This window comes from Molothrus ater, chromosome 6 (assembly GCF_012460135.2).
Source record: "Molothrus ater isolate BHLD 08-10-18 breed brown headed cowbird chromosome 6, BPBGC_Mater_1.1, whole genome shotgun sequence".
NCBI lineage: Eukaryota > Metazoa > Chordata > Aves > Passeriformes > Icteridae > Molothrus > Molothrus ater.
The window spans coordinates 35,849,896-35,869,528 of record NC_050483.2 but is presented as its reverse complement, the minus strand read 5'-3'; the positions used below and the strand labels follow the sequence as shown (position 1 = coordinate 35,869,528).

The window sequence follows — 19,633 nt, the reverse complement described above, 5'->3', positions numbered from 1 at the left end:
CCCGGAGGAGTTTCAGCCGACCTTGTGTGAAAGACACAGAATTCCTCCTAGACTTGGGATTCCATATCGATTTGGGATCACAGTTTACACTGATGAAACCCAGGAGTAACAACTTTTGCAAACATTGGGTTCGCCGAACGCTCAGTATAGAGGGCGTGTTCCTGTAACTGTCCTGTGCAGTGCCCAGGGGCCCTCCCAGGGAAGTACGGACGTGGATGCCTGAGAGGCGGGGTGGAAATCAGAGGCCATGGCAGACACTGATCACAGCCAGGTACAAATCCCAGCAGTGCCAGCTGAGCTCCCTTCACAAAGCATCACCAGGAGGGATCTTTTGTTGCAGTTTTTGGCTGGAGCAACACGGAGCAACACGGGGCAACACGGACCGCGAGCCCCCGGCTGCGCCCCCCCCCTAGCGCAGAGCCGCTCATCGCCCGGAGGCTGCGGAGCCTCGGAGCGCCCCGGGCCGGTGACTCTGTCCCCTCGGGCACCGCGACCCCTCGCCCCGGGGCGGTGACTCTGTGCCCTCCGGCACTGCGGAGCCTCGGAGCGCCCCGGGGCGGTGACTCTGTGCCCTCCGGCACCTCGCCCTGGGCCGCTCCCACCTCCTCCCGGCCGCCGCGGGCGCTCGATGGCTCCGGGCCCGATTGCACAGTCCTGAGCACCGGAGTCGCCCTCACACTCCTCCTCCTCCTCCTCGCTTTCCTCCCCCCTCCCCGCCGGCGGGCGGCGGCAGCTCGGGCGCAGGACCCGCCGCCCCTCGTGCTGGAGGAGGGCGGGCGGACGGACGGGGCCGAGCCCGCAGAGCGGCGCGGAGCGCTGCGGCCGGCAGGTACCGCGGGCTGCGGGAGGCCGGGGGCAGCAGGGGCTGTGTGAAGGGGCAGCAGGGCCGAGCGCAGCTGGGAGTCCTGCGGGGCTGCGCTTGCCCGAGGCCTGCGCCCGAAAAGTGCTGGATCACCCCCGGAGCCACTGGGTAGGTCGGTGGGTGTCACACGCACAGGCAGCTCTAAAGCCGGCGGCCGGGCGGCTCCCGGGCTCCTGCAGCCCAGCCCAGCCCAGCCCGTGCTGTCGCGTCCCGTTCCCCGGGGCTGCGGGGCAGCTCTCAGCCCCGGGAGAGAAGGAAAGGGAAGGGAGGAGGGAAGGGAGGGGGGCGGCCAGGCGGTCACGGGGAGCGGCGGCGGAGCCCGGGTGCCGCCGGGCCCGGGTGGGCGAGCGGGAATGTTTGCCCTGTGCGGGGCCGTACGGATCCTGAGGCTCCGGCAGGGGGTTGGCATTCGCTTGTACCGAGGTTCCATTATTTTGGGGTCTGGTTTTATATTTTCTTATAAAGCTTGGTAATTAAGAATATTGGGCATTCTGGTATCTGGAAATGTTATCGTAAGCTTTTGCAGTTTGAATTCTTGGTTGTCTGCATAGGACAACGACTAAGTTTACACCATATAACTGGTAAAAACTTTGCACAGGCATGTAAAATGTGTAAAGTTGCATTCGTGTCGACATTTTTGAATGTGGGAAAGAGTAATAGATGTTGTACGTTCAGTTAAGTATAGAGTTTATTGAGATATGGGTGGAAGGATGATAGAAGATGAGGAAGGCAGATAAAAGTTGAGTCAGCTCTGTGTTTCTATGAGTGAAATTGGATATGTTTTGAATTTTAGATTCATTAATTATAGTGATTCTTTGAGTTTGGGGTTTGATTTAGTAGGATTAGGTGTTTGCAGTTGTGACCATGAACTGTACATTTATTTTTGTCTCACATGCCAGAAATATTTCCCCTGTCTGCAGAAATAGTCAAGGTACATTGTATGCTTTAGTGTTTTGCTACAGGATATGTAATAGTCTTAGTCCATGTATGAAGTAACAGTTGAGACATAGAAGATAGATTACTTCTGGTTGTGTGATGAATGGAGCTTGCATTTCTTTTCCTGATGGTTTGACACAGTGAAAAAGAGATGGGGGGAGGAAGCCAGTTTACTGTTACACTGTCTAGCCATACGCTGAAAACTTGTGCTTGATTATTGAACATAGGATTGTTTTTGTAGTCAGTAAAATATCTGACTTACTGACTAGTTCATGATGTTGTATGCGAACACATCAAAAACTTTATTAATCAATGCAGGATGATCTGTTTTAAGCTTCAGAACAGCCTAATGAGGCAGGAGATTAGAAACACCTTCTCACAAAAACATTTTCAGATTGCAGGACATATATTTTATTCAGCTTTTACTTGTATTTACTGGGTTCAGGTAGCAGAACCTTTAAAAAGACACACAGTATATCTATATCTACATTGCAGACCAAAAAGGCTTTAAACCTCTAGGCAGTTACATTTTTAGCTGTTTTGGAATTTTCTTTGGGGAACAGCCACATAGAATACCTAGAGAATGAAGCATTGCAGTGAGGTATGTCAGTGATTTGTGCCTGGATAGTGATCTCTGATCTGCCAAACAAGTCTCCTGCAGAGTTTGCATCTGTGAGGGCTTCTGCTGCTGCTGCTAAATTTCTGTGTCGGTGTTTCAGTGCAGTTGAAGGCCAATCATAGTAAAAGCTATAGTGATTTTCAGGAAAAATAAGTATCCTTTTCTGGGTTTTCAGTAGATATTCAACAAAAATTTCCTGTGGCTTAATTTAATGCTAAGCTAGACTGAATTCAGCATTTACCTTAACAGAAGATTGGTGGCTCAAATCAGCCTGCATAATCCATATGCACATACATCACCTACTGTAAGTCAATTTAACATTTTAACAAATAATTTCATTTCCTGAAACTTCTTTCATTGTGACAAACCCCCCCCCCCCAAGCAAACAACAAACCCCACCCTGTCAGCATACTTAGTTTGGTATATTTTGTGTATATTAAATAAACAATATTGTCTACAGCATTCTCAGGACTAAAGCTATGTTCAGACATATATTGAAGTTGTTATATATTATTGTTAGCAGGTGGATGTTTATACTTCTGTGGTTTTCATGCACTTGCATTGCTATCACACCAGGTTTCTAATCTGCAAAGAAATAAACACGAAGCATTCTATGCATTTTTATTCAGACTGAAGCTAGTTATTGCTTTTTGAAGTTTACTTAGTCCAGTTTTGGGAAAAAAGAAAATGTTTTAAACTAACTTTGTCAGTATCAGATAGGATACTGTGACTATTAGAAGCATTGGTTAATTATTTGTATGCAATTTGCCTGGTTGACTGTAAACAAAATAATGTTCTGAGGTCCCTGTAATGGAGCTAAGTTTATCTCTTGACTCTAATTTTCAGAAATGAACCTAAATAATATTAAAGAGTTGTGAGGGCCAGGGAGGTCAGAGTGTGCCAGCAGTGCCCATGTGGAGCTCAGGAAATAGTTGTTTCTATTTCTCAGTAACTGATGTTGCTGTTTCTTGGTTTCCTGGAATAATTCTTCTCATGTGGAGATAAAAATTAAAGTGATAATAAGAAGCATGAAAGCAAAGTGTATGTACTTTTTAACACTCTGAATTAATGTCTTCCAATTGTTTTAAAAAATATCTTTAATATTTTGCATTGCTAAAACAGCTATTGCAATTTCAGGCACTTTGCTCAGGGTATTTTTCTCTAATTGTGTCAAGCTTTGTCCTCAAAACTTCACAGAAATCATTCAGCATTCCTAGAAGACATTGTCTTGTCGTTTCTTTCACACTTCAGCAAATGTATATTGTGTTGTAGTTCTTATCAATGTCACTGTTATGTGTGAGGATTGTGGGTGGTCACATTCTTTGAGTGAATATTTCTAAAACTGGGAAGCCCAAAGCAAGAATTCTGGTAGATTTCACATAGGTCTTTGTTGCCTTTGAGCTTTATTCCTCTTTCAGATTCCAAAACTTGGAAATCAAAAACATTTGATAAGCATTTTGGTAGGAAAACCAGTCATTTGGAACTGTTCCTGTGGGAGTAGACATGCACTTTGTGTGGGCATCATTATTCACAAAACATCAAAATACAACCCCTTTGTTTTGCAACACAAATGGAAGTAGCTGAGAAGTTAACAAGAATTCTGTTTGGGCTGCATGATATTTGTTCTTTAGTACAGCCTGAAACACTGTGGGAACACTGCAAGACCTACATATATGGAGCATGCAATACATGGAGATGCACTTGGGTTGCATCTTTAACGAGTCCCTGCAAAAATGCTACCAAATTTTCAGTGACACAATACACACATGGCATTCCTGTTGCAAATTTCTTCATCCAGAGCAATATTAAGAGAAAAAACTGAAAAAGTATCTTGTTGCTACATCTATGATTTCAGAGTCATGTTTCTTAACAGAATAATTGCATACAAAAATATAATGTAAGGGGAAGTTGTCCTAGTTTGAAATTTTCAGCAATAACTAGAGGAAGTGGTTCTGCTATCATCTGTTATTTTTTGTTGCTCATAGTCAGATGGATTCTTAATTGCTTTTTGCTGTTGGGGATAAGCATGTGATGCAAATGTGTACATATTTTTATTTTCAAAGGAAGATATGTGAGATTGACTGAGTCTCACTATAGTGTAGAATATGCAATAAAGCATTGGAGTACTCAACTGTGAGATTTATTTGCTGTGTTTTTCACATGCTAATGCACTCATAATTTGATATTAAGAGTTATAGTTCTGCTTGATTTAAAAGCCTTAAAATTTTGAACCTTCTCCTCTGTGGCCTGGTATTCTTTTCCAAGTGCTCTGAGTTGTGGTCTTGTGATGATTTTCTCTTGTGGCTTGTTCTTGCAAACTGCTGTCAGACGTCACCGTTGGTCCATCTTCTCTGTGCTTGGCTTCAAATTTCTCTGCTGCTGCCCTATGTAACATAACACTGCAAAATACCTGGCATTTTTATGGCTCTGTATTAATTTTGAATGAAAAGCATTTGTCAGTTTGTTGCCAAGGGTAATTTGGCTCAAATTGGTGAGACGAATGAGTGACAAATTCAGGTGTGTGTGTATGCATTGAAAGACTAGGCTCTGGTTTCATAAGTTGTTCTTAAAGCTCTTCATGAAGTATTTAATCAGTCAGTGTTTCTGCTAAGGAAGCAGTCTTAAGGGGAGTTAAATTTCTCTTTGTCTCCTCCTCCTCTCTCTTCTTCTTGTCTTGGTGCTGCAATTTCCTACATTTGCTCGTATGTTTCTTTGAAAACGCATACAAGAAAGCAGTAAAAGGGCACATGAAATTCCCAGGTTGGTATTTTTTTGGGGTTTTTTTTTTGGGTTTTTTTTTTTTTTTTTTGGTTGAATGAAAGGCTGAGAGTGATAAGCAGTACTGAACATAAAACATATACAGAGGGGTCACTGTTTTGTTGGGAGCAGCAGCTACCTGTTCTTGCTTCATGTAGCTCTGTGGAGCAAAAAATTAAAGCTTGTGTATATAGAAAAAAAGGTACAAGTCAGTTGAATGGTGGAGATCCTGCTACACAAAGGATGTGGCAGTACTGATTCACTTACACTAATGCTCTTATTTAGCTTTGCCTTCTCTAACTGAAGATTGTGAGGCAGACTTTGCCTCTGTGAGTTAGTTGGTAATAGTTTGTAGAAGTCAGTAAGTAAACAAGGGCTGCTCTGTCTTCCCAGTAATTATAAACATATTTATGTGTTGAATATTCCCACTCCGATATATTTCCAGTGTCTATACTCCCAACTCATTTAAACTGAAATTTTAGTTCTTTTTTATTCCCTATGAAATTACTGAGATTCTGTAATTGTTGTTTATTTAAATCAGATTATTTCCGTGTGTGCTGTAAATTTCCTGGGCCATCATATCTCCCATTTGAAGTTGCTGGAGTTTGAAACTGCACTTTTTGCCTTCTCCAGACCTGGGTGCCTCTTTATTTTCGCCTGCTAGCATAAACGGTACACTGTAACTATTGGATTTTGGTCTGTGTTTCATTCATGAGTAGCTGCGTTTGGCTGGTGCTTTAAGGTTTTTCCGCCCAGCTGGCAAAGACCATCATACTCAGTTTGTCTTGTCAGAAGTAAATCCAAGGGGGCTGGGCAGGAGTTTTGTTTATGTTGGGAAGACACTGAACCGGTAAGTGCAAGGGTGTAACAAAGGTTTGAGCATCGATGTCTTTCGGTGCAGTCAGCTCAGAGGCACTGCTAACGATCGTCCCATTAAACTTTTAAACAGTGCTGCAGGAGTTACATTGACCTCAGCTGTTAATGGCTGGAATTAAACGTGTCAGGCTGGAAGGCTTTCTCTGAAACGTGTTGGTTCACTTGTTAGGCAGATGATAATAAATCTTGCTTTCTGAAGACAAGAACGTGGATTTGAAGTCAGTTAAAATACCACTGGCTATGCAGTGAGGGTCATCTTGAAGCTAGCAAATGTGCTTCAGCTCTGTTTTTCAGCAGTGGGATGGTTATGGCATTGATTGTGTAGTCAGCCCAATGGCAGCTGTTATGAAAACACTGGTGGTTGTTGTTATTATTACTGGTCATTTTTCATCTTAATCATTACTATTATTCATTATTGTTTTTTTACTGTTACTCATTACTGTCAATGAGTAACAGGGGTAGTTTCTTAGAGGAATATCATGCACTTGTGTCTCTGCTAGATTAGTCATTGGTACAAAATTGAATCCACAAGTTTATTGCCTTATATCAGATTTAGTGCAGAATTATGTTAATACTTTTGAAATTAGAAAGATATAAATAACCGTTACTAAGGTAAGTGGCACTTTATTTTCTTCACTACAACGTAGGTATAAAGGACTTAGACCCTCATCTAGATTGTGCATTAGATCCTCACCTGAGCCTCATGCTCAGAGAACTGAGGTTGATCAGATTTCTGTTTGAGCAGCACTTGTTCCTATGAAAGAGAGACAAACTGGTGGATCAGCAATCAAATGTAAAAAATTCTAAAAGAAAAGAAATTTGTAAGTACAAACTTGGTCTGTGGAATAGTTTCCATTACTTGTGTCACTCTTCATTGAAATAATGAGTCATAATTTAAAGGCTGATTTTAGTGAGAGATAGTTAGGAGTTTGCTTTATTGCAGATTACTTTTTTTTGGTACTTCTTACTTTTTTTGTGCATAAGCAAAATAGGCCAAGAGTTGGAAGGAAGAGGAAGAGTGAAATTCATTAAGTTTCCATTACTGCTCATAGCTTTTTCATTGCTAATGGTACAGTTTTTGACTTAGACTTCCATGTGAAAGATACGCAGCAAACTATGGTCTACTTCCCTCATCTTTTAAAGCCTGAGGAGATTACCTAGCTTGGAAGGAGCTTGATCCACACAATGGATCTCTTTTGGTTTTGTACTCTGTTATAACTTTATCATGGGTGGTCTATGGGTTCTCATATTTGTAAGACAATAGCTAAAGGCAGCTACTCATATCAGTCTTACCCTGGATGAGTCACCTTTTATTTAAAAACTACAGGTCCCTTTTTCCTCATTGTGGTTGGTCAGAAATTTCAACAATACTGTTGCTGTTGCCTTTTAATGTTTGATGCACCCTGTATTCCTTTCAATTTACAGGGTGGCATTCCATCTAGTGTTTGCTCCAAGAGCTTTTCTGAGCTCTTTTCTGACCCGTCTTGAACAATCCTGCTTGTCAAGTTGGCAGTTGATAAATGAAAAAAATTTTTAGTAGTAAGTAGGAACAACTTCTGCCTTGGCCAATAAATCTTTGTGCCAGATTTGTAGCATAGTATAAATGTAAAAAAAAAGGAAAAAAAAAGGAGGAGTTTTTGATTGATCTGTTCTTGTAGTACTGATGGGAAGGTAGTTCTTGTAATTACTTTAGTTACCTAAAGACAAAATTAAAAGGATAGGGCATCATTTTGATTGGCAAATGAAGATTTCATCAGACGTATGTGCCTTTTTAGTTTGGTTGATGGCATAGCATACATCTCATTTAATTATATTTCACATTTTTTCCCCAGATTTCTTTTTCATATTGAGAAGCATCAAAATTATATCACTGGGGGTAAAGCACTATCAAATAATTCAGCATTTCTAAACACGGGTTTCTTGTAAATAGAGGCGCATCTTTATGTGCTTAGGTTGTGCTTGCATTGATTCACTGGGGCTGAGGATGGCCGAGCAGCTCCAGTTGCTGACAGAACATTCAGTCTTTCCTGGTGCTTGCCCAGCCCAGAGCGTGGCTGTGCCACGCCTCCAATTAGAGCAGAGTCCCACCCGTGTCTGGACACTGTGGCTTTGGGTTTGATGTTTTCTTCGCCTTAGAAATTGCCTGGAAACATGTTGTGTACATAACAAGGACATAGTTATTATTAATCCAACGCAGCTCGTTCCCAAGTCCTGTGCTTGTGTTCAGCTTTGCACTGTGAGCACTGTGCCTTTTGCTCTGTTCTCTGCAAAAGCATGTGCTGCAGGAGAACTTAATGCCCTACATTCCTGCCCTGCTTCTCCCAAGTTTGTATACACGTGCCCTTCTTTTATCATTACTTTTGAAACTTCATGAGTGTCCCTGGTGTGCCGGCTTACAGCTTATTGAAGGGAATAAGTGTTTGAAATAAGTTTTTTTGCATAGAGTAGGGAGTATGCTGCTGTCTATACAGGTTTGTGGAATTGAGGTTTGCTTGTTGATCAGTAGTGGAAAGATCAGGTCTGGGATTTTTAATTTTTTTTTTTCTCCTGCATGGACAGTTCTGATTCTACAAAACTAATCCTTGCATAGTAAGCAGACAGCCTTTTAATTCAGTCCTAATAGTCTTTTTTTTGAGAAACAGTAGTGTTTCTGGTCATGTTAGCATATGTTCATTATAAAGATCAGCAACTACACCAGAACAGTTTTTTCTTTCTTTAATTTAGCCTAAAAATAAATAGATTTATATTGGTTTTGTAAATGTGTGCTTAAACAATTGGAGTGTTTCATTTAGAAACAAGTTACAATAATAACTTGAGATGGTATTGCTCAGGGCTTTGTCCACTCAAGTGTTAGAAACCCCTGATGTTTCTGCAGTGTCTCAACACCGGTCCCCGTGGCCGATAATCCTTACAGTGAAAATCTTTTTTTCTGTCAAGAGGGAAGCTTCCTTGTATTAATTATGAAGTAAAGAATCTGTCTTCATCCACTTGGTCACCTACCCTTTCGAAGGCTGTGAGGTCATCTTGAACCTTTTCTTCAGCAGGCTGAGCACTGGTTCACCAGGCAAAAAGAATTTTGGATTACTCTGATATCTACATGCGCTTTTTATTTGTTTTCAGCATTACTCTTTTGAAGAGTGATTGAAAAGTGTATGCTTTTAAAATAAAATGCAACTTGTGTTTTATGTCCTACCAGAATAAGTTCAAGTTGAATGAGTTTTGAAAGGAAATGTTTTTGCCTGTGAATTCTAGTATTAAAATTATATCTGGAGGCTAGGAAAATGGGTTGATAATCCTCATGTCATGTATAGATAGTATTGTACATGAAATTTTCAGAACAGTTGAATCACCTTTGCCAGTTCTGCTGGTTGTTGCATAATCTTTCTAGAAAATTATTATGGTTATAATGCTGTTTGAACTTACTTTTTACTGGTTTAGAATTAAACTGAGTTAACAAAACAGAAATGAGAAAGGTGGTTTCAGTAGTTAAATTACCCCAGTTGTATGGTGTATATGGTAGGTCTGTTGAATTTAAATGTAGTATATAAAGAGCTAATAATATTCATGGAGGTCCAGTCTTTTTTGGTGAGCTATTACTTAATAAACATTGCTGGTATTGCAAGACTTTGGAATTCTTGTTTTCTGTAGAAACATTTGTATCTTATGTGCTTTTATTCCTAACATTGATCTTTATATTAATTATTTTCCTAGAAAACTGAGTTCTTAACATCCTTTATACAAAAGCCTGGAGCAGCAGAGAGACAGTTTTTACAATGAGGAGAAATAATCTGCTAGGTGAGTTAAGTGCCAATGTCTGACAACAAACTCTGATCTTTTCAGTTAGGGAAAACAACTGTGAGTTGTAATCCTGAGATAGGCATGTAAATTGAGTAATTTGCTGTGGTTGTAGGTGGTTTTGATATGGTAGATATTTGAACAGGCCTTGGGTGAGGGGAAAAAAGGAGCATTTGTGTCTTATACATGTAATTTTCATGCTAAGCAGTGATGAAATTCTACACTTAATCCTACTTTTTTTGGTATGTTTAAAAAATGTGAGGATAGAGATAAATTCTGTGAGTATTGTAGGAGAGAGATAACTGATAAATTGTGAACTTCTATGTACCTAGGCAGAAAAAAATATGTAGAGGTATAATGTGCTATGTATATTTAGATATGCTTGCCATTTTATAGTGTGGTATTCAGGTAGATTTGAAGTGACAGTTCATGATGATAAATTAAATGTGAATATTTTTTTTTTGTGAGTAAATTTTACATAAAAATGTATAGAAAGTGGTAAAGGTAACCTTCTGCTCTGTGTTTGATGACAGCCTGCTGAGTACTGAATTATTTACCAGTGCTTTGTATTCTCCATCTACTACTTGAAGGATCACTTTACACTATAATATTGTTACTGCATAGGAAAAACTATGTTCAGCAGTCTTAGTGACCTCTGAAAAGGATAACTTGCTTGGGAGTTTAAAAGATGGTTCACATGTTACCAGAATCTCCCTGACTGTTTTTATTTGTGAAGCCTACAGAATATTCCATTTCATATTTTGAGGCTATTTTATATTTTGAGGCTATATGGCATTTAGATATTGTGGGGGGAAGATATAATTACAAGTATTTTCCATCTTGGTTTACTTATCAACAATGTGGAAGTTCTCAAAATAGTCTGAGAGACAAAAGTAAAACATAGCTTCTTTAGAACTTTGAGTTTTGAAACAATCTTTTCAGGTTTGGGTTTCGGGTTTTTTTTCCAAAAGATATCATTAAAGGTTTGCTCAGCAATGAAATTGTGGAGGCGTTTTATGCCTTGCTTGGCAGTGAGAATACTGAAAGTGTTTGAATAATATGTCAGCATTTATATTTGTGAATATAATTAACAGGAGTTTGTTCATTGTTGGTTGCAGCTTTTGCTGCTCTTTGTTCTTGATAACAAAATCATTGTGTTTGAGGTCAGTTGGTCATTACTTTCAGGTATGTGATTAAGGACTAGAAAACTTCACTTCATGCAAAACAAGGTGAAGGAAAATCAGTCCTGATATATTCAGATGTTTATTTAACGTCAGCTGGCATATTACATCAATACCATTATCTCATTTTCAAAAACACTTGCTATTACTAAGAATATCTAAATAAAACTGCTATAATTTCCTTTCTATGTTAGGCTTTCCTTTGAAATTTTAATTTTAGTGAGTCAAACATTAATATTATATATGATGTGATTGTTGATTTTTTATTAACTTTTTTTTTTTTTTTCTGTTCAGGTGTTCAAACTTTCGATTTGCCAGATATTAATGAGGAAGAAAACTGATTAATGTAGTTTTGGTAGTTCATTGGATTTTTTTTCATTCTGCACAAATCTTCTGTTAGAAGATTTGAGGAAAATTTCAAGGAATGGAGTTAGCTCACAGTTTACTACTTAATGAAGAAGCATATAACCAGCTTGGTGAATTTCAAAAAGCAGAGTTCATTTTTGAATGGTTACAGTTTTTGGAAAAACTTTTACCAGTGACTAGCAGAGTAAGTGTAATAAGACTTGAGAAGAAAAGGCCATCTTTTTATTATTTTGTTTAAAATCAAAGAGCAACCTGCAATGTTATTTGTCTCATGTCTTGTATGTACAAGGAGTAAAAGTATATTCAGTGTTAGCAGGAGCTTTCTAAATGTTATAAGTTCTTGGTCACAGCCCTTCTAGCGACAGAGCCACTTGTCCAATGAAAGGAATTTTAATTATTTTTAACTCCTATTACTACTGCAAGATTTTGCAGACCCAATATGTAGAATGTAAGTAATGCTTCCACCTAGTGTTGCACAATTATTTGATTCTTCTCTACCAAGCAGGAATGTAACATCTTTCTCTTTGTTGTTTTTTTTTTTTTTTAATTTTCCTAGTTAAATGATAAAAGATCTATTTCCAGCCAACTCTCCAATTGTTTGATTCACTGTTTAGTATGTATTGAGTAGGTTATGTAGACATGTAAGAATAAACTAACTAACATAATGCTATTTAAGGGTTGTTATTTGTGATGAAAAACAGTGCCAGGTTCTTTTTTTTAAAGAGTATTAAAAAATGTATATACGACTGGATAATTGTTTTAAGGAATTTCTTTCTTTTCTAATGCTCAAGTTCTTGAAACTCAGCTTCTTCTTTAAAGTTCTTTGCTACTAAACTTACTATATATCTATGAATTCTTTTATTTTAAAGTAGGCATTAAAAAAAGAAAGAAAAGGCAGCTTTGTTGGTGAAAGATTTAAGCATTGACATGCCACAGGGAAAATACACTTGAAACGCTACTAGCAATAATTATGCTCTGAAAAAAGTGTTGGGTTTTTAAGAAGAATAAAATAGTTGTATACTTGAAATGTCTTTTTTTTTTAAGTATAAAAATGCAATAAAATGTTCATTTGTAGTTCAGAATGTCATTGTCAGAATGGTAATAATGAAAAGGAAAGATAATTTGAATTAATTATCTGTAACTAACTTTTAAATTTAACTGAGTTTTAACTGGTTACTCATTTTATTTCCAGGCTGACATAAGGGAAAACCAGAAGAAACTGGTTGAACAATTGACTTCTTTATTAAACAATTCACCAGGACCTCCTACCAGACGGCTTCTTGCCAAGAATTTAGCTGTACTTTATAGCACTGGAGACACTTTTTCTGTTTACCAAACAATTGACAAATGCAATGAACTCATTCGGAGTAAAGATGACTCACCAAGTTATCTGCCTACAAAACTGTAAGTGCTTTTTTACCCTCAAGCTTCAGATCCAGTAGTAATGAGACAGGCTTAAGGGGTGAGATGCATCTGTGTTCACTGCCACAAAATATGTAATAAAACAAAGATTGTGCTGGTAGTCCATGTTGTATATGAGCATCAGGAACCAAAAGGGTAGAAGACACCTGGTGGTCTTCAGCCAGACAAATGAAAATCAGGCCAGGGAGAATACCAACAATGGATAACAGAGTTATGAGATGACAGGTGCTTCAAAAACAAGGAAAAGGTAGTAATAGTGCTGAGAAGAGCAGTAAAACAGACAAGCACAACTGCAGGTATAAACGACAGTTGCTGAGTACATTTCTTAATTCAGGAGGGAAACTGGATATAGTTAAAAACATCTGAGATGTTTGTAACTAAATACTGAAAGACTAATCAACAGAGCAGGGAAACATGAACTGCTACTTCTGAATGTGAAGCCAAATCTTTATGTGCAGAAATGTTATGAATAACCTTCATTCCCAAAATTATGCACATCTCTCACTATAGTGAGGCAAATTAAAGATGGAGGTAATAAAGATGAGATAGAAGGTGGTAAAGATAGATGAACATCCTTTTGCATTAATGATATGGTATTGAAATCAGAGCAGGATCTCTCTTCCTACTTTACTTTGAATGCTAAACCTGTTTCTGACAACACAAGTAAAGATTCCTGAAAATAGATTTTGCAAGGAGTAAGTTGTATTTTCTTATACCTTTTTTTTTGTTTCCTTCTTGTTCCAGTTGATCTCTTGTACAGTCTTTTGAGTTAGGAATAAGTTTGCTGTAAAAGATCTTAGTCTTGCAAAGTAAATTACTACTATACTACATTCTTAACAATAATATGCATTAACATTAGAGTTGAGTTGTAGTGTGGGACAGAGCTCTGCAGGTCTTCCCACTTCAGCTGTGATGTACCACACTGGGTAAAGTGGGTGATGTCAGTACAGCAAGGAGGGATGGGGGATGCCTTTGGCAGTAAAGCAGAAATGGGAGATGATCAAAGCCAGAATGCTGAGTAGTAGCTGAGGGAGAGGGAGAGAGGTGGCAGTGTACACCACCTGTTCCTGGGTATGTAAGCAGTGGTAAGAAGAGGAAGAAAGAGATGGAGAAAAAGGTAATTGTAAAATATGATTTTCTTCAATAAAGTTTTTAAACGGATTTCTGGTAGAACTGACATGGGGACAACAGGCTACAGAAAATAATTGGAACTACAGAACTGTGTGTTGAGTAAAATCTTTCATCCTAGGTTGCAAATATATGAAATACTTGGTGTTCGGTGTAGAAAAACTGCTTTTTTTGTTTTGTTTTGACCTTGATTAAAGCGTTGTCTTTGCCATCTGTCCACATTTAGCATGCATGCCCATGTTGTCTCGTAGCAACACTTCACCGTCAGTGTTCACAATATGTTGATACACCTGGGAACTCCTTTAAATACAGATTCCAGTGAATTGGTCTTTTATCTCATAGATTATCACTTTTGTTCTTTCCTATATGTGGAAGATGAAAATGTTTTAGGCAAGCATTTTAAACAAAACCTTAGTTAGGTGCTCATCTGCTACTGAAACTCAGCCTGATGTGAATGCTCTACCAAATCAGATAAACAGGTCATGCAGCATGAATGCAGCTTATTACTTTATTAAGGAGAGTACCTGTGACCATCAGATGTTTAATTTAGAAGGGAAGTTGGAAAATTGTAATTTCATTCCCAGGCACACCATTAACAAAATTTAAATCGAAATTGTTGGTGTGTACTGAGTTGGATAAAAGCAATAACAAAACTGGGTTTTTCATGAAAGTAATATTGTAGTATGATAAGAGATAAAGGATACTAGGTTTGTTTTTCTTACTGTGCATTTAGGGAATTACTGCAAATATTAAATATATTTTTTAAATTAAGAATGTATTCAGTATGAGAATTTAAAACTATATATGTTGAACTTGAATTCAGTTGGGGAATAAGCAAAATGTTTGTTGAAAGGGATGCTCAGCAATGTCTACGTATTTAAGTAGGTCTGGAAAAGAGTTGAAAGCTGATTAAGCATATAACTATTTTTCTCTTTGTATTCAAGAAATTAATTGGTTTATAGATCTGTTATAGATCTGTCAATACAAAAGCAAAGCATTTTCATTAACTAATTATTCAAAGGATTAGGCACCTCTTTATTTTTTTTTTCTCAATATTAGTATTTTTCGCCTTTGCTAAAGGAAAGGCTAGTGAGCACACAGAATCTGTTTGTCAGGTATTTCACCTGAATTAAATGAAATTCTGAATTAAGTTAAATTCAGAATCTGTCTACAATGAAAGGGACGTGGGTTTATAGTTTCATTTCCTTTGAGGTATTTCCTTATTACGTACTATGTTACATAAATGACAGAATTGTAATTACTAGACCATTTGCAGTCTACCGTCAACCATCAAATTGTAAATAAACCTGTCCCTGGCGACTTCTGGCAGCATCTGCTGCAGCATGACACAGAGCATGCTTAGTAAGAAATTAATGTTAGGGTTTAAAGGTGGATGTGAGAACTATTCCTGTTGTGAAATGTACTGGAAGATTCTATTACCTGAATTCTTGTATTATCCCAGTTACTTTAGCAACTCTTGTATCTGCATTTCTTCTAGAGGGTGTGTGCCACATACACACCATTTTTTTTTTCCTTTTGATGATCCACTTACATTTTTGGGACATCCTGTTTTGTTATTTTGCTGTTTTCACATTGATTACTTCAGTCGTCTTAATCCCTTTCATCTCTTAGTGCATCCATTTTCACGCGTCTTTGGATTTGCTTTTGTTTTAGTGCTGCGGTGGTATGCTTGGGCTATTTATACAAAAAATTGGGAAGAATTTTGGGAAACAGTTTTACTGACACCGTTGGGAATGTGCTTAAAGCAATGAAGAATGCAGAGGTATTGGAACAGCATGTTTAAAAAATGAAAAAATAAAAGGATTTTTACTGCTGGTAGCTGGACCAATGAATAAGAGAAAATGCATGATACCAAAATACAAAAAAAAAAATTGTGAAAAGTCAGATAAAAATCAGTGTCTAAATTCTAAAGAAGTACTAGAGTTAATGGATTATGACGATAAAAGGATGGATCACAGCTTTTCTTTATCTGATTTCATTAAAGTACTTGATAAATTAGAAAATTTAATTGCGTTATTAATGAGAACATTTTCTCTATAGCTTTTACTTTTTGTTTTGGGCTTCATACTTGTAATTATTGCTTTTCAATAGAACATAGAATTACTATTTTCATTTGCTTATAGAATTTTGGGGTGAGTTATCTGCTTTAACTTATTTCAGTATAAATAGATCACTAAAAGACTCAGCCATTTTTACCTATTTCAGTAGTTGGCGTTTTGTATTTCCAAGGAACTTAGGGTTACAAAACTTTAACATTTCGCTTTTTCATTTTTCAGTCTCAAGGTCGTTATGAAATCATGCTTAGTTTGCAAAATATATTAAATGGTTTAGGAGCTGCTGCTATCCCCTGTCACAGAGATATTTACAAAGCTGCCCGATCATGTTTGACAGATCGATCCATGGCTGTCCGCTGTGCTGCTGCTAAGGTAAACTGCTCCAATAGCTGTTGAAAGTAGCTCCCTAAAAACATAAAATTCTGTTTTAATGATCAATGAACACAGAAGTATAAATATTCTTTGCCTGTGTGTGTTCCTTTGATATTATTCAGCAGAAAAAATGAAAGTAATTTTAGTATGAAGCAAGGTGCTTATTTTGTTAGGGAGAACTCAGTGTATTATGTAGCAAACTAAAATTTTTACTGACTGCTTTTCCATGTCAAAACACTTTTATTTCCCTTTTTTCGTCTAGTGTCTTCTTGAACTTCAAAATGAAGCAGTATTTATGTGGAGTACGGACCTGGATAGTGTTGTTACCTTATGTTTTAAATCCTTTGAAGGTTCCAATTATGATGTACGATTAGCGGTTTCAAAACTTTTAGGCACAATATTGGCTAGAGCTCTAACATCTAAGCAGATAACAGGTAAAATATGTGCTTTCTTTGCTGATTCCTCATCTGTAAAAGTTTGTCAGATTATAAGAAACTCTCAAGTTCTGTTGAAGCCTGAAGTAAAATCACATTGTAAGCTTCTTCTGACTGCTCATATCTCTAATTTGGTCTTTTTTCTAACTTTTTTCTTGTGAAGTGCTGGTTTTTGGTTGTGTCTGTCTGTCTATCTATCTATCTATCTATCTATCTATCTATCTATCTTTGTAAAATAATAAACAATGGAAGTAGTTAGTAAAACTTTTTCTCCGCTATGAGGTTGCTGTTGTATGGAGAGAAATTAGTAACTTCAGGAATTGAAAAGCAAGATTAATTTAAGCAGTTTAGAAATAACTAAGATTTGAGGCAGTCTCTCTGTCAGACTAAAAAGTTAAGGATACCTTCAAGCTGTTTCTCTGCAGTAGTCAATACAATATCTGGATTGTCAGTGGACAGCAGTATAAATATGGTCAGAAGCAGAAATTAGCAGGCAGTTTTGTTCACACAATAGCTATGTAACAGTACTTGAGTTGACTGAAGCATCCTGGCACAAAGTTACCATCTCCAGTACTTTGTGTGATTCAGACTGAGTGGTTTTAGTCTTAGAAGCCCCAAGCTAAATGTCTAATTGTAATCTAAACAATATATAAGAGGATACAGAATAAGTATGATTCAGACTGATTGTTCTGCTTTTAATGACAACAGAGAAGACTTTCAGTGCAACAACCAGCAAATGACAAAATGACATGCCTTTCAGCCCAACTTACTGTCTTTCAAAATACTTGAGGCTGTGTATTTGAGCTGTATACATGGTGTTCTATATACAGGGTGTTCTATATACATTTGCACTGTAGACTCTGAAGTCTTAGTTTACAAAGTATTTCCCCCAGAAATTTTTGGAGAAAATTACTGTGTTACAGAAAAAAATCAGCTCTTCTCTCAATAAAATAAAAAAATAGTCTGACCTCTTTATAGACTCATTAGTTTCCTTTAATCTATGTAAGCAATGTACTTGTTATTTCTAAGGCTCTAGGATAAGGTTATGTAAGAAGCTTATAAATTATTTGGTTGGCTATTTCAAGGAGTTTTGTCCTTATTTTAGTTATTTTTAGTTATAAAGAAGTTAGAGCTAAGTGGGGCAGAAGCTAGATGGGGACTAGAAGGGGCTGGGGGAGAGGTGGAGGGAGCAGTACATGAAGAAATTTGTACTTCTGAAATTTGTGCATTGCGTCTGATAACCTGCTGATGTTGAGGGGGTTTTGTTAAGTTGTTTTTCTGGACATCTTTATATCCAATCCTCTCATTCCTTTTCTCATTTGAATCCTTGAAAGAGAACGAAAAATGCAGTGAAAATATTAGGACAGTTTGCACAGTGTGCTGTCATTGTGCTAAGTTTACACATACATGTCCCAGCATGGATTTTAAATGAGCTTTCTATCAAGAAATAAAACACTGGAATAGGAATTGCGGATGGATAATTTTCCTAAACACTTGCGAGCATATTTTTTTCCTCACTCTTTTAGAGGACTATCTTAATGCTAAGGTGACTTGATATTTTTTCTAAGAGGACCTGTAGCTGTGTCTTTACCTGGCTAAGTGTAGTAGAGGGGGATCTGCCCTGTCTGAGGTTTGGGATAGAGACTGTGTTTGCTGGTAAGCTGGAATATGTAAGAACCAGGGCTTCCATGAAGCTGTGGGTGGTAAGAGTAGACCTTACAGATCTTTTTTGCAGAAGGAGCATAGACGGTAAATACTGAGGGTGGGTAAATGTAAATATGCATATTAAGTAATGGCTTCAACTACTCAAAGGTAGTTAAAGCAGAAAAACTTGAGAAATATTGTGTTTTGCTGGAGCACTGAGAGCTAAACGTCCTATTTTCTGTTGTGAAGTTATGCTCAAACAGTATTTGGATTCGACTGTGCTACTGAGTTTGTGCAAATTATTTTTACTAAAATTAAGAGAGTTGAAACTCTACTTGTGAAATATAGCGAGATTTTTGAACTATTCCTCTAAAGATGTACATTTGTTCTTAGCGTCCACCAAGCATAACTTCCGCAGAGTCTCTTTGGAGGATGTGATGGAGCTATTGGGAACTGGATTTCTGCGTGGAAGTTGTGGATTTCTGCGAGCCAGTGGTGATATGTTGAAAGGGACCAGTTCAGTCAGCAGAGATGTTAGAGTTGGAGTCACTCAGGTTTGGATTACATCAGTTATGATTTTCTGAGATTGCCAAACATTTGTATAATTGCTTTGCTCTGTATATATCTCTTCTTTCATCCTTTTTTTGTGTTTGTAATGAAATGTATACATTTCAAAATAAGGATTTATGTCTTGAGTCATGCTAGAAAGAAAAGAAAGACTTCTGATGTTGCATATTGTTTACCCAAGAGTTTGACATTTTAAAAATTAAATACTAAGTACTACTTGTGAAAGCTTCACATGATATGAATTTCAAATGAGTGATATAAATAAATTCCTCAATTTTTAAATTTAAAACTTATTTCCTTACATTTGAAAATTAAAGGGGGAAGTTAGAAGAAATGTTTGAACTTGAAATAGTTTTCTTCTGTATAGGGAATTCCAAGTCTAGTTCTGAAAAGATGGTTCTGCTTTGAATAAGTGCATGAAAAGTAAGCAAAACAGAAATAAGTGGAAAAAACCCAGCATCTGTTTTGCTATGTTCCAGGATGCTCAAAACATTGGATCTTGTAAACTGGACAGGACTGAAGCCAGGCGATGTTGTGCCTGCTGGTAAAAACAGTACAAATTTTTCAGATATCAGATTGGCTTCATCCTGTAATTATTA

The 19,633-nt window shown here is 37.6% G+C and overlaps 1 protein-coding gene across 1 annotated transcript in view; it reads left to right on the top strand.

The window, feature by feature from the left end:
* Positions 1-590: 590 nt before the first annotated feature.
* HEATR5A (HEAT repeat containing 5A) overlaps positions 591-19,633 on the top strand; it is a 64,898-nt gene continuing 45,855 nt past the window's right edge. Inside the window, exons 1-8 of the mRNA XM_036384356.2 lie at positions 591-829; positions 9,762-9,845; positions 11,321-11,576; positions 12,585-12,796; positions 15,617-15,725; positions 16,240-16,389; positions 16,652-16,823; positions 18,861-19,021. Of these exons, the coding sequence (XP_036240249.1) occupies positions 11,451-11,576; positions 12,585-12,796; positions 15,617-15,725; positions 16,240-16,389; positions 16,652-16,823; positions 18,861-19,021 (930 nt within the window). The 5' untranslated portion in view covers positions 591-829; positions 9,762-9,845; positions 11,321-11,450. The remainder of the gene's footprint in view (positions 830-9,761; positions 9,846-11,320; positions 11,577-12,584; positions 12,797-15,616; positions 15,726-16,239; positions 16,390-16,651; positions 16,824-18,860; positions 19,022-19,633) is intronic.